Source organism: Blastocystis hominis, assembly GCF_000151665.1.
Source record: "Blastocystis hominis, Singapore isolate B (sub-type 7) whole genome shotgun sequence assembly, scaffold_7".
NCBI lineage: Eukaryota > Bigyra > Opalinata > Blastocystidae > Blastocystis > Blastocystis hominis.
The window spans coordinates 424,541-439,777 of NW_013171866.1; the positions used below are offsets into that span (position 1 = coordinate 424,541).

The 15,237-nt window shown below is 42.4% G+C and overlaps 4 protein-coding genes; 2 read left to right on the forward strand and 2 right to left on the reverse strand.

The window, feature by feature from the left end:
- Positions 1-3,839: 3,839 nt before the first annotated feature.
- GSBLH_T00004583001 (uncharacterized protein) lies at positions 3,840-5,076 on the forward strand (the record flags this gene model as incomplete). The annotated part of the gene is made up of 6 exons (XM_013043512.1): positions 3,840-3,912; positions 3,943-4,125; positions 4,157-4,278; positions 4,308-4,490; positions 4,520-4,777; positions 4,807-5,076. 6 exons carry the CDS (start codon positions 3,840-3,842, stop codon positions 5,074-5,076), a joined length of 1,089 nt encoding a protein of 362 aa, XP_012898966.1.
- A 421-nt stretch (positions 5,077-5,497) lies between these two features.
- Positions 5,498-5,737, reverse strand: GSBLH_T00004584001 (uncharacterized protein; the record flags this gene model as incomplete). The annotated part of the gene is made up of 1 exon (XM_013043513.1): positions 5,498-5,737. The coding sequence occupies one exon, from the start codon at positions 5,735-5,737 to the stop codon at positions 5,498-5,500; it is 240 nt and encodes a 79-aa protein (XP_012898967.1).
- Positions 5,738-8,357: 2,620 nt separating this feature from the next.
- Positions 8,358-9,857, forward strand: GSBLH_T00004585001 (uncharacterized protein; the record flags this gene model as incomplete). XM_013043514.1 has 1 exon in its annotated part: positions 8,358-9,857. One exon carries the CDS (start codon positions 8,358-8,360, stop codon positions 9,837-9,839), a length of 1,482 nt encoding a protein of 493 aa, XP_012898968.1. The 3' UTR covers positions 9,840-9,857.
- A 2,132-nt stretch (positions 9,858-11,989) lies between these two features.
- Positions 11,990-14,519, reverse strand: GSBLH_T00006844001 (uncharacterized protein; the record flags this gene model as incomplete). Its single annotated transcript, XM_013043515.1, is given in 15 exon segments — positions 11,990-12,080; positions 12,111-12,232; positions 12,265-12,565; positions 12,601-12,733; positions 12,763-12,922; positions 12,955-13,038; positions 13,071-13,245; positions 13,286-13,416; positions 13,446-13,538; positions 13,568-13,805; positions 13,853-14,007; positions 14,039-14,092; positions 14,110-14,351; positions 14,380-14,431; positions 14,463-14,519. 15 exon segments carry the CDS (start codon positions 14,517-14,519, stop codon positions 11,990-11,992), a joined length of 2,088 nt encoding a protein of 695 aa, XP_012898969.1.
- Positions 14,520-15,237: the final 718 nt, after the last annotated feature.

Here is a 15,237-nt window from a genome sequence, read left to right on the forward strand (position 1 = left end):
CTTCCAAATCTAACATCAATAACTTCTGTAGGATATAGTTTGGAATATCCTCGTGTAGTGACATTGGAAAGTATTTCTGAATATTGAATATTGATAGTATTTAGATATTCCAAATCTTCAAAATGTCAAACTACCTGACGCATTTGAATATGCTAATTCACCCATTGTTAGCAGTAATTATAATTGTAATTAAATGAGTTTCAGATGTTTCGGAATTACTTTTCCGAAAAGGATACAGTTGTGATGATGTTCAATCAATCAATTCTTCTGTATCTTCAATCCTTCTTCCCAAATGGACATGTAATCTTATTAATTACACTATATTTGATTTTTCGCGATTCACATTGATAGAATCAATCGATATAAGCGATCATAGTTTTGGATCAGTACAAACATTCCAAATCGACGAATTGAATCTATTAAATAGTTTGAAAATAGGCAAGAATTCATTTACGCAGAAAAAGAATGATTATGGAAATGATAAATCGAAATCATTCCACATATTGAATTGTGAATCATTGGAATCCATTCAAATTGGTCGATACAGTTTCAGTGATTTTGCTGGAGACTTTGAATTGAAGAATCTACCACAATTACAATCCATTCAAATTGGTACAATTGAAAGTGGTTCAAACAATTTCTATTGGAGTTCATTTGTGATTCGAGGTATTGATATGATATTGAATATTTGAATGATGTATAGATCTTCCAAATCTACAATCCATTACATTAGGTGATCGTGCATTCTTTGAATCCTTAACAACAATAATTGAAAGTATTGAATGAATTCGAATGAAATGATTGATGTAGATCTTCCATCATTACAATCTATTCAACTCGGTTGGTATGCACTTGCTGGAGAAATTGATTCATCATGTTCATTGACAATGCGAAGTAATAATAAATTGATTGGTTATGATTTGTTTTGTAGATCTTCCAAATCTAACATCTATAACTTCTGCACTATTTAGTTTTCGTTGGCCTCGTGTAGTGACATTGGAAAGTATTTCTGAATATTGAATATTGATAGTATTTAGATATTCCAAATCTTCAAAATGTCATTCTGCCTGGTTCATTCATTGAAGTTCGATCGAAATCAATTTCGAGTATAGTTTGATTGATTTGATTTGATTCATAGATGTTTCTTCCATTCTCGCTGATCTGGTCAAAATCAAGCAGTGATTCCAGCATTGAATCTACACACTTCATTCCATTCAATGATCATTGTATGTTCAATGCTTACCTTGTTTGTTCCAAATCCCTTACCATCATTCTTTGGTCATTGATTTAGGATCCAATCATCGATTGACTCTTTTCCATCATCACAACCCAGATTGGTTTAGCTAGCATGTTCCAATCCTTCGTGTAACGACGTTAGGAATGAAAGTAAAGAATTTATGAAAATGGGAGAGCTAATTAAGAAGATCGAGTTTGTTTCAATGTTCTAAATAGAAATGTGTTTTACTTGCATAATCACTAGTTTATGAACGATACAGTAATAACGATCAAGTGAATCGACTAGATTGTACTGGATAGTTTAATCCTCATTATTTTTTTAAATAGATATAAAGTGCGTATTTAGAAGTGTCATGTAGTCATTTGTGTACAAACCATTCTATATATTATTCCTAAATGTTGTACAGTTTTTCGATTATTTCACATTAAGCTTTACATAATATATATTGGGCTCAGAGTTTTCTCCAATATCTTTTAATTTGGTTATAGATAAAGTCACTTTATTTGTTTCACACTTTACTAATTCTTCGAAATATACTTCTGTCGATAATATTGAAATATAAGGAAAATAGTCGTGATTATAAAAGTAAAGGATTAATGCATGCAAGTATTGAACCGATCTATTGTACACAAAGTTTACAAAAGATATCATTATTAATCAACGTATCAGTCTACGCATATTTAATGTTGATTTTAGTGAGAAATAATATTTCAAAACAATCAAACATAGGATTATTATAATAATTGTCGTTCGCAAGACGGTAAACACATCAAGAATGAGTTTTATTCATATTGGATATGTTGGTTTTGTATGGCTGGCTCGAATTTTACTACCGAGACTCATAAATTCTCACAATATCTAGACATCATATATATATGAGACTACCATTATTTAAATAGGGAGTGGATCATAAAATCTCAGAATCATGATTTACATATGATTTAACCCGATTGACAACAAATATCAACGATCAATAATGGCTAATATACTTTTACATATCATTAATCATGTATTAATGTTTTATAATCGATATTATTATATCGGAATATACAATAGTACATGTTCAAAAGAACGATCAAAATGGGTATTTTAAGATTAATATGTAATATTTATGCTTTATTGCTAATCAAATACACAGCGAGGATATATTTTATCATTTATGAATCAGTAGTACAATTCACCAGTCGTACTTTTGATAATAACGTCATAAATACACATATATCCATTGTGCAATTACTTCATTTACAGCGGGAATGTAGTACAGACAAATGAGAATAGTTATTATGTGAGACAGTATGCAAATGGAGATGGTAATTATAGTCATTGTTATAATGGTAACAATGTTCAGCACTACAAGGAAAAACAGAGTACTTGTACTTGTTGTATAACTCTCGGATCTTGAGTGATAACTCGACAATGAAAACAAGAGGTTCCTTTACTGTTTCTATTACTATATGTGAGAATGTACTCCCATCCCATAAAATTGCGATCGCCGATGCAACTTAATCAATACTTCACTCTGTTCTACTTGTTTGTTTTCTTTTTCCCCTCTTTTTTCCAAATGTGCTCTCTTATTATTTCACCTCAACGCCATGCTCTTTATTTTGATGTAACTACGTCTTTTCCTCTTAACTATCATAATAATTCCTGGTCATGCACTGAAGAAGCACACTGTTGTTGGAATTTCTATTAATCCCGCAGCATTTTTGTGACAAACAATATCGATCTTCTTTACTTCACGCTATGCCCATCATTCAAGATGCAATTCAGTTTGTTGAGTGCTGATGTTTCGTTTATAAAATTTTAGATATGTAGTCATTTATAAATATTCATGTGAGTAGGATATATTGTTTCGTTTTGTTTGTTTTATATAGTTTCTAGCAGACTGTAGTAGAATTTGAAATACTGGAGTCAACTCATTCAGTCCTTTCTATTCCATCCCACAAACAATTCATCTTAAGACATACCACAATCAAGTCTTCCTTATCCATGGAGCTATTAGAAATGCCGCTACTATAAACTTTTAATCTTCAATATGATCCATTGGTACAGAATTGAGTCATCAATGCTATGATCGGGTTTTATAACAATGGAAAATGCAGAATCTTTGCTTTATTTGCATAAAAGAGGAGAGTATTTTTTATACCCGCATCATTATTTGCAATCTAGCTTATATTTATAGCTGTAGTTGTATTTACTGATATGTTCATGTGTGTAGTGTGTGATTCCTGTGTTTTTGCTTGTCTGATTCGCTTTTTATTTTGTGTAGTTGGTAAGAATTGGAAGTTTTATATGCAGTTTCGTTTGTTTTTAATTATTTGTCAAAATGGGACAAGGGCGTAAAAAGCGAGAACGAACAAGTTCCGGTAGCAATCGTCGCAGACGGTTCTCAATACCTGCTGATTCTTGTAATCGAGATTCTCAAGATTTACTGACTTTGTTGGGTGTTTGCCAAGATGATCGTTTGAGCAGTGCTCATAATCACAGTTCATCTCGGAAGCATTACAACCCTTCCTTATTCAAATCAACTCGTCATGATTCGCTAGTTGACTATATTTCTCCTCAGCTGTCGAACTCGTTGCCTACTAAGCCAGCATCGAACATGCAGTGCTCTTTTGTAGGTGATATTCCACTGGTGTCGACGAGTTCGGGTACGCAATCTGGTTTAGCTCAAGGTATTTATTTGTCATCACGTTGAATATCAGACTTTTATCAGTCAAAGAACGCTCTTCTGCTTGCAGAGTCTCTGTTCCCCACGAATAGTGTATTTTCTGGAGGAAAAACCAAAATCTTATCCACTGATCATCTTTCGAACATCCGCTCTGTGTTACAGAATCTTTTATCCGAGAACGAAATCGAGGTGGACTTGACAACCTACGCGACCTGCAGTACCCTCCAACCCTCCCTTCTAACCAGCAGGCCGAAAGGAATTCGTGCAACGCACGTTCGAGCCCAAACTATCGCGCATTTTTTCGACCTTAACTCACGGCTGTCGTTTTGAAAACACCTACGACATCTCCGCTCGCTCCGCCGTTCTCTTCGTACGCCTCCCTTCTCCTTTTTACCCCAGGCGCTCTGCTCGTGCATCCCGAACTCGCTTCCGAAGGCGTGTCACGCTCTCTTGGAAACGCTCATCGACTTCAACGAATCCGAGCGCGAAAGCGGCCTCTGTTTGGAAGACGAGCTCTTCCTGCAAACCACCAACTACGGCCAGATCCACCATCTCATCGAGCTCTGGAAGCTCTTCGTCAGCGTAGGCGCCTTCCTCGCTCTCGAATTCAGTGGATCGACGAGCAGAGCGACTCGCACTCCGCCGATTCTGACGCTTCGCCGCTCGCCGACTGCGAATCCGACCTTCTCGGCAGCGTTCGCGTGCTCTTCCGCGCCGCCGTCGTGCTTCTCCAGCTCAGCGGCGTGGTGAAGAAGTACCGGGCCACGCTCTGCAGCGGGCTGGCGAAGCTCTTCGCGCTGGACCCGGCGTGTGTGCCGCGGTTTTTCCACGAAATCACGGGGAAATGGCCGGTCTGCACGTCGCGGAAAGTGCGATTGGGAGGAGGAATGGACGGTAGGGAGTGGCGATGCTGGAGCTACTGCAGGATCTGCTGGAGGAGAGCGAGGTGCTGGAGGAGAGCGCGTTCGAGGGTGAGATCACGGCGCTGCTGGAGTGGATTTGCAAGCTGGTGAACGGAAACCAGGCGGAGATTTGCATGCAGGGCATTCAGATTCTGGACTCGGATCGCGTGCTGCTGAAGTACATTGTGTGCAAGCCGTATCGGGTGCGGATGGTGGAGCAGTGCTTGAATCGGAATCGTAGGGGCGCGGGAGGCGTGGGAGAGTAGATGGACATTGGAATGAGACGATTCGAGGGGTGACGGAGACGCTCTTTGACCACTTGTTGGATTATATGTAAATTAGGGGGTTTTACGTGTTTCTTTATTGGTGTATATTGATTTGTTTGTTGGAGATAGTTGGATGGTCGTATTTTTGTGGGGTTTGGGAGAGTGATGAAGGGAATAATGGATTGGAAAGGGAGTTTATGATAGAAGTGATATAGGAGAGAGAATTGCACATTGCTACTTGCAAGGGATGTATGAAAAATGAAATAGGATATGACATAATGTAAAATAGTGTGGGTTTTCCCATCAAACATAGGATTATTCGATTCACCCTGTTATTAGAGTGCAGACATCTATCTATTGATATTTCCTCATATATTCGAATCTTAACCATAACAAAAACATCGTTTCTCTCAAACAAGCTCTAATTAACATTATAAAGCCTCTTCACTCGCTCAATCTCCTGCAAATACTTCCGATCATTCGCCTTGCTAAGTACCTTCAGATAAATATTCACCGCCGTCTTGTCCTGTTTCACCCCATTCCTCGTCATTTCCTCCCAAATCATCATCGCCTGGTCCGGCTTCGCCTTCTCCAATTCTGTTCCATACTTCCACATCACCGCATCGGGGTCCGTCTCCCAGAACCTCTGCACACGCGACATCTCTCCATCGTGCAGCTACATCACACTATTCGCCTATTTCTACCGGCATTGCGCTCGGATCCGACGAAAAAACGCCCTCACACAGACAGCGGTTCAGATTCTCCCACACCCGGGGATCGGCTGTTTCGCGTAGCAATCCCTGTCGGACGAACGAGTTCCACGCCTGGAAGACGATGGCGCCCGTTCCGCTGTACGGACGAACGTTCTCCATGAAAACGACCGATTTCGCGTGGGCGAGGAATCGACTGCTGGAGAGATCGTCTTCTGCGAGTCGAATGAATAGTGAAGTGAATACCGGCGGTGGTAGGGTAGGAGCCGCTGTCGATGTAAATCATGTCGAATCGCTTGTCACCGAAATAGCCGGCAAAGACTCCGATTGCGCTTTTCATTTTGCCCCCGATGAGGATAAAGCGGTCTTCGTATTTTTCGGAGAGCGTGCGCGCGCAGTAACTGACATAGGGATAATGGAGTGGGTCGAATGCGACGACGTGGATGTCTTTGCGAGCAGTGAGGAAGGTTTCGGTTGTGTGGCCTGTTTCGTAAGATGAAAGGAACAAAACTACCAGCATTGAAGCCAATCACAGCAACACGCTTGATGTTTGTATTCTTCTCCAAATACTCGTGGAAAAACTCAACCATCATTCGAGTGATCACGGGACCCTTGACACGGTAATTCCGTGACTTCACAAATTCACCAATGGAAAGGACTGTAGAAATATCTCTATTATCTACATCTCGTCGTTGTAACGTTTCTGGCATTGCTAGATTCAGATCGGGGCGGTTTTCAGCAACATGAGGGCGCTTTCGTTTCTCCGCATTATTTTGACTGTTAATTAATTGCTCTTGTTCCGATGTGATGTACTGCATGGCTGGCTTCGAAGGTGCCTATGGTAATAGTCCATCCACAAAGATACTGAGTTCAGCTTACTCAGCATCATCTTGGTGCGGAACTCTGTATTGTTACCTCCAGTTCCATTCATTTGCTGAAAACTATTCTGAAAATATCCACAAACTTTGGAATTCCGAGTATTGGACGATATCATCCTCATTTTCACATTCGCAGTTTGATTTATTCTTAATAGTATGGATGTCGCTTCTGTTTGATCGATAGAAAGCGTGAGAAATGTCGTTCCTCAAAAAGACCAAGAGCATCTTTGGAAGAAAGAAGAAGGAGGAAGAGGAGGAAGAGGAAGTGAACGAGGAGAACGAGGAGGTGTTCGACGAGGAGAACGAGGAGGAAGCCCAAGAGGAGGAGGAGGAAGCCCAAGAGGAGGAGGAAGAGGAAGGTGGAGAGGAAGAGGAAGAAGAGGAGGAGGAAAAGCCCCGAGCAAAGGCGTCTTCCGCTGCTCTGGATGCAGTTGGCCATAGTTTTGCCCTTTTTATATAGGCGAAAAAGCAGCTAGAGGAAGAGAGAGAGAAATTCGCAAAGTTGGAGCAGAGTAAGGTTCATTTTTGGTAGATTGAAAGAGCAGAGTTCACGAAGCTGCGAGATTTTTCTAAAGAGAAGTTGGAGGGAGCACAGAAGCAAATGAAAGAGCTCCGTGCTGAGGTTTGCTGTCCGGTAGTGGAATGTGATGTCTAGAAGGATCAAGCCGAGAAAGAGTTGGCTGCTGCTCGTGCGCAAATAAAGGAGCTGGAATCGACTGCTTCTTCTGCGAACACCGATGAAATCGATGCCTTGAATGGTCAGATCGCGGTGATGCAGGAAGTGATCGACGGAAAGGAGAAGGAAGTGAACGATCTGAAGGAGGAGATGGAGGGAATGAAAGCGACGATTGCGGAGTTGGAGGCGAAGACATCGCAATTGGAGTCTGCAGAGCGTGAAAACGCAGCGAAGCTGAAAGAATTGGAAGCTTCGATGGTTGCTGTAGAGCAAGCAAAGGGAGAATTGGAGAAGGAGAAGGAGACGATGAGTGTGGAGCTGGAAGAAGTCAAGAAATCGAAGGAGACGATGAGTGTGGAGCTGGAAGAAGTCAAGAAATCGAAGGAGACGATGAGTGTGGAGCTGGAGGAAGCTAAGAAATCGAAGGAAGCGGCCGAGAAGGAGAAGGAAGAAGCGTTGAAGCGAAGCGAAGAATTGGAGAAGGAGAAGGAGGAGTTGGAGAAGGAGAAGGCTGAGGAGAATGAAGAGAAGGAGAAGAATGCGGAGCGCGTGAAGTTGGAATTGGAGGAAATGAAGAAGAGCAAGGAGGAAGAATTGAAGAGCGCGAAGGAGGAAGCGGAGAAGGAGAAAGAGAAGGAAGTAAAGGAAGTGAAAGAGAAACTGGAGGAGATGAAAGAAGCGAAGGAGAAGGCGGAGAAGGAGAAGGAAGAATTAGTGAAAGCGAAGGAAGAATTGGAGAAAGAGAAAGTGGAGACAGAGAAGGATGTGGAGAATGTGAAATCGGAATTGGAAGCGATGAAGAAGAGCAAAGAAGAAGCGGAAAAGGCCAAAGAGGAAATGGAAAAGGCCAAAGAAGAAGCAGAAAAGGAAAAGGAAAAGCTGCAGAAGGCGAAGGAGGAAGCGGAAAAGGCGAAGGAGGAAGTGGAGAAAGAGAAGGACGCGAGCGAGAAAGCGCTGAAGAAGGAACTCGAGGATCTGCGAAACGAAAAGGAAGCGATGGAGAAAGAAAAGACGGCGATGTCGGAGCAGGCGAAAGAAGATCAGGAGAAGCGAAAGAAGGAATTGGAGGAGAAGGAATCGTCGCTGCAGGCTTCTCTCAAGCAACTCAGCGAAGCCAACGAAGCCAACGAAGCCAGCATCGCTGCCCTCAAGGAAGAATTGAAAGCTTCGCAGAACGAGAAAGAGTCCGCCGTCCAGTCGCTGAAAGAAGCCACCGAAGCGAAGGAGGCGAAAGAAGCCGAGCTGGAATCGGTGAAGTCCGAAATGGAGCAGAAAGTGAAGGAATTGGAGGCTTCCGTGCAGTCGGTCAAAGAGGAAAAAGCGAACGCGGAGGCCGAAGCGGACGCGAAGATTGCGAAGCTGGAGAACGCGCTGAAGGAAGCGGAGTTGGCATCTGCTGCGAAGTCGGGAGATGAGCAGCTGGCCGCTGCGATCGAGGAGAAGGCGAACGCGGAGAAGGCGGCTGCAGAAGCGGAGAAGGAAAAGAAGGCGAAGGAAAGCGAGCTGAAAGAGGAGAAGGAGAAGAATGTGGAGTTGGAGAAGCGAGTGAAGGAAGCGGAGGAAGCGAAGGCGGCGAAGGAAAGCGAGCTGGAAGCGGAGAGAAGCAAAACGAAGACGCAGGAGAGCCGTATTGCGGAGTTGGAAAGCCAGATCGCGGAGCAGAGCAACGCAAAGAGCGAAGTCGATGAGAGTCAGATTGCCGAGCTGAAGAACGCGGTGGCCGAAGCGGAGAAGGAGAAGGAAAATGCAAAGAAGGAGAAGGAGGAAGCGGAGAAACAGAAAGAAGAAGCCGAAAAGCAGAAGGAGGTTGCGGAGAAGGAGAAGCAGGAAGCCGAAAAGCAGAAGGAGAAGGCTGAGAAAGAGAAGGAAGAAGCCGAGAAGCAGAAGGAAGAAGCCGAAAAGCAGAAGGAGGTTGCGGAGAAGGAGAAGGAAAAGGCTGAGAAAGAAAAAGAGAAGGCCGAAAAAGAAAAGGAGAAGGCCGAGAAGCAGATTGAAAAGGCTGAGAAAGAAAAAGAGAAGAAGGAGGCGGAACTGGAGAGTGCGAATCATCAGCTGAAAGAAGCCACGAAGGAAGTGAAAGAGAAGGAATCTGCGTTGGAGAAGAAGGAAAAGCAAATCGCGGAGTTGGAGAAGAGAATTGAAGAATTGGAGAAGGCGGCGAAGCAGGAACCCAAATCCGAACCCAAAAAGGAAACAAAGAAAGAGGAATCATCGTCCTCGTCTTCTTCTTCGTCTGAGGAAGAAGAGGAAGAAGAAGAAAAGGAAAAAGAAGAAAAGCCAAAGAAGAAGACGATCAAGAAGTCCAAGAAAGAATCGTCCGATTCCGATTCCGATTCTGATTCTGATTCTGATTCCGATTCCGATTCGGATAGTAAGAAGAAGAAGAAATCAAAGAAGTTGTCAAAGAAGCCTGCAAAACGATCGTTGCTTTCCAAGAAGTCGAAGAAGGCCGCTTCTTCGTCGTCCTCGTCGTCGTCTGATTCGGATTCTAGCGATTAAGGATGTGCTTATTGCTTCGATTTGTTTGTTCGGAACAAACAGAACAAAGGGACTGCGACTGGGAGAACTCAATACACTCCAGCCAATGGATGTATTCTTCGTTTGGATCCTTTGGGAGATACAGAGAAGAAGCCGTCAGCTCACTAGAATAACCAAATAATAAAACACGCTACTAGCCGCATAATTCACCTTGACCATCAATTGTCTGATTCAAAATAGAAAAGGAAGGAGATGATAATTTACCCTGCACCTTGACAAGTTTCCACAATAAAGGAACCTAGAATTCAACACACAAACAATAATGACTTGATTCCACATTGAAAAGAGTGATTCAGAAGAACCGTAGCCATTAATACAACAGTCCATCAGCCCACTTCCATCGTCAATCGTGAATAACTCTTATTGAATAGTATTACAGTATTCTACTTTTGTTCAATACAGTCTTCTCACAAACCACGATGCCAACGACCTCAATTTCGTGAATTTGCCGGTTATTGTAAATATACTTTCCAGAATTGGCACACACTTTCATGACTTGACATATCATCATAGGAACAATAGTCTAGTTGGTTTCATAATCATGCCGAATTCTTACTAAATAATCACATGATTCGGTTTCTTTTACTTGCTTTCTCATGATAGCACATAGGAACAGATCCAAACACAAGAAACAGAATTTGAATAAGGGATGGAATGATACTAACTAGATCTGGATATTGACCATTGATAACAGCATATTAATACTTTAGGTATCCGTAAAATGCGTATTGCAGTTGATTCATAATTTTTATTGTAGAAACCATGATCATCATGGTACTACTGGTCGTGTGGAATTTGTCCTTTCTACTTCATTATATTATTCTTACGCGATGGAGAGTTGTCACCTCCAAACGGAGACTGTGTTCAATTTAGGGGAATTGAATGATGGAGTTCACGAAGACGGCTTGTGTCTCACCGTTATTCCGTCGATACCCTCATTCGGAATGCTAAATGAAAAGATTGATTCTTTTATTCCTCAGGTTCAAAGTTTTGTTTCAATTGCGCTGCCTGAAATGTACAATGACATCATGGTTTCAGACTCTCTGTGTCAAAAGAGTAACCAGGATTGTCTATGTACCGAGCCGAGTTGTTTGAATTCCGTCGAATCCATCTCATCTTCCTGGTACTTGTGTTCAATGGCTCTGATGATAGCGATAAGTCCGTTTCAACGAGTAGAAGTGAAAGTTCGGTACAACAGCAAAGATCTCAACGCAGTAGTAAGGATCTGGGCAGTTGTTCCACTGTAGTTCGCCACAGTATTTCTGAGAAAAAACGTGTTGTTCGATTCAATACATGCGTTGACGCCTTTGTTTCCATGCTATCAGTAATCTTGTTGCCTTTCTTTCTCATCATAGGATAATGGAGTTTCAGTTCGAAGGAACAAGTTGTCCGTTCTCCTGGAAACTGTGAAGCTTCTTCGAAAGATCCAGTCTGAAGTCAATTTTTTGCGCTCTCTAGAAAAGAAAGAAAAGGAGAAACGGAGAACTTTTGCTCCGCGACCATCTCTTTCGTTTCGCTCGTTACCAGAACACCAACAATTTCAGTCTTTTTACCATTCGCTACCCGGGAGTGTAGTCATCATTTCCGCGGGTGGAGAAATACTCGATGCAAACGAGCACTTCTGTCACTGTCTTCGCCTGAGACGTAATCAAGTTGTTAACAATTCTCTGTTCGCTTTTGTGCATTCGTCGACCCTCCTTTTCCTCTACACTTCCATCAGCCATCTCATGACCTCAACCTCTTCCATTTTCCGCGCTATTCACTTATTTGTTCACAAGGGGGAAATGGTCCCTCATGTTGTGTCCATTTCCTCCATCAAGAGTGAGAGATCGATCGTGTTTTCTGTGGCATTTACCCCACTGATACACTTAGGAAGTCCCATTTGCATGTGTCCAACAGCAGAGTAAAACATGAAAGCGGGAGTGAAACCTAGATCTGAAAGTGTGTTTGAACTGCCGAATGGGCGAAAGTATTGCCTGCTAGACCAGACAAGTATGATGTATCCACTAGTTCTTTGCGCTACTCGCTGTGAAAGCGGGGAATTATCTTCGAGATGTACTCATAAAGTTGAGTATGACCTTCATTCTCCTACGAATGCTTTTTCTACATTATCAGGAGTTTTGAACGATCGTAATTAGAGCGTGTTTGTAACAAACATGACACTGCAAGTCAGGAAAAGGAAAAGGAACGTCGATAGTTGCTCTATCGCTCACACCCCACAACCACACGTACCTGAACTTACCACAGTTGTTCAGCTGTTCGTTTTCCATTCGAAAGATATTCCACACACCGCGTCGGACCACTTCGATCGTCCCAAAAGTGAGAAATAGGACATTGTCACCCACAATCCCCTTCTACAGCTCACGCCTCACTCTCCAATTCCCACTAAGGACAATCGAAGAAGCCAGATCCACCGCAAAATCACATCAAACACGATTGCCATGTGATAATAATACCGCTCAGGGAGCAAATGCTTCGATCTCCCCTCGACCTCCTTCCGCAGAAGGAAGTACTTCCCTCGCTGAAAGTTCCACAGCAGTCCCCAATCTTCTCGCAGATCCCAGTACAACGCGTAGCACGTGTAGATGGATTGGAACACATAATAGCACGGTGTGCTCCACGAAAAGCTCATTGCGATCAGGGAGAGGAAGTACTTGAGTCCGTTCCAAAGGTGAGGATACACATCACTAGGAGTCGATTCCATTCGATTCGAATTCGCTACTGAGTGTCGTAAAAACGCCGAAGACATTGAATGAAACGAACGAGTGTGGGGAGAAATGAAGGCCAAAAGAGGAAAAACTGCTGGAGAGACGAAGAGAACGATAAGTAGACATCCGTAAAAGACAGAAACGAAGCTGCAATGAACAAGCATCCCAAAACCAACAGGAAACCAAAATGGAGATGACGTGAACAAGGTCCACCATGGTTTGATTGTGACTTGTCAGCTGATCTCCCAGGAAGAAGTCGGTAAACTGAACCACGTAAAAGGGAACTCCGAAGATGGAAACGCAGTGTTTCAACATGAACCATCGAGCTCGCGAATACTGAAAAGAAGTAGAAGAAGAAAAAGGGGTACGCCGGGTAACGGAAGTACAAAGAGAAAGAGCAAACAAGTGAGGATTGGAAGAACAGCACAAACGTAGTTCAGCGGCAAGATTTCCTGGATGAAACAATGAAAAGGCAGGAAAGTACAGAAACGAAGGAGATCCAATACCACACGAAGAGAATGAGCATTAAACAGAAGGTGAAGAGCGATGCAAAATAGAATTGTTGTTGGAAGTGAAGAAGATTTGGAGAATACTCCCGAAATATATACTCGAAATTGATGCGGCAGATGTGATACACGTACAGATCCAAAGCCCACATCCTATGAATCAACAAATATACAATCAAAAATGAACCATAACTGAGTGGCAAAAAAGACCTGGATTCGAATAAAGATCCAGAGAGCGTTGATTTGATCGGAGTTTAACGATCGAATTGGATATTGAAAGACGATTAGAAGCAGGCCAAGAAAGAGCACGATCGCAAAGCCGGTCTACAAACAACCCGACTTGGCTTTCTTACAAATAAACCGACTCGAAATGCCAATTTTGCGGAGAGACGCGAACGAGTTCGTTTCAGATCGTTCAGCGAAATCGATTTCTCTCCTTGCGTCAACTACAATTCAACGCACATCGAGCACGCACTTCTTTCCATAATCGCTCCGTAAACTGCCGGATCCAATACACATCCGACTCTTCGCAGAACTGAAGCTTCGAGACCGCGTCGTTGATCGTATTCCGACTGGTGCAGCGGCTTGTTTTGTCATGCTTCTTGAGGATTTTATCGATCGCCGTGCGGTTAAGAGTACAGTAGTTATGGAGGTAATCCAGGGTTCGATAGAGTTCTTTCAGACCGAATTCCAGCTGGTTGAACTGAGGAGAACTGCGGGTGATCGACTTCTTGTCTCGTAGAGCGCAGAAGTGGGATACCTTGATAGAGAGAGAGTTAATCCAAAAAGTACTTGAGCCTCATAGTCCTTTACTCGTTGTTTGCACTCCGTAATCTTCTCCAAGTACCATTTGTTCACCATTTCTATTTCGCTATGCAGCTTACGAAAAAAGACAAGCTCCTTTTCATCCAAATACTACACCTTAGGCATGTTCACTCTCCCCTACTCTGGGCATCACTAAATTATACGGAATCGATCCATCACTTATGTCCCACTGACTCTACAATCAAACCATACAATAAAAGCAACCAGCGAGCGATCCGCATGAATTACGAGAGAATCCTCAGGCTTTGTACTTGTAGACGCGGTATATGTATAGTTTGTGCTATTATCCACATTTGAAATAGCTCTCCCGCGTAAATCAATCATTCCTACCATTGTGGAGTTCTCCACCTTGCGTAATTGCTTTTTTCCGTATTCATCAATGATATCATTCACTGGTTCGGACTGAATCTCTTTCAGCTCCACTTCCTGGGGTTCTACATGATATAGACAAATTAATTGTACTCTTCTCATTGATTTGCTTGATAATCTTCTTCAATTCCTTGTAATTGATAAACTGAGCGTTTCATTCGAATCCAGCCACCTACCTTGTCTCTCCATTCCGGTACAATGTTGTGCTTCAAATATTGGCCAAATTTCACCATTTGTTTTGAGCCCAGAGTGTTTGCTATGGTATTACAGATACCTAAATTTGAAATTCGCTGTTAACCGGGGTGTAGCAGTGATTCTACTCCATGAATAGGAATCGAAAAGTGAAAAAAGGTGTAATGAATAGATGGCTGTTGCTTGTGAATTTTCTGTTTTGTTGCTCGAATATAATTTGTTGGAGTGGCAGGCTGCGATAGACAATTACTCTAACATACTCTTTAGTCATTTTTTATGTCGGATATATTCATTTAATGCGTATTTCATTATTTTCAATATGCATTTTTATAATATGTCCGGTTCTCATATTCATGCTGAAGGGGAGAAAACTTGTGGTAGAAAACGTTGTGGAATGGAAAGTTACGGACGCGTGCGATGCCGAGAGTAACGATAATGTGTTCTTATGGAATAATTCAAGTTTATGGATGTTCTCTGTACCTGCGTTTCTGTTCAAGCTGGATCATCTCTTAAATAAACGTGGAGTGGAATTATATACCGGATCAGCAATGTCACAGAATTGTAGTCGCCATGTACCCAATGTAGTCGTAAAGGGAAATGATGATATGGTAAGTCTTCCACATGGTAGACCAATGAAATATGGAAGAACTAATTTGTTTTCTAGTTTTTCGGAGCTAAAAAGCACGCAAAATAGTACTTTCTTTGATTCTGCTTCTGTTTCTGCTCCTGTTTCTACTTCTACTTCTACTTCTACTTCTA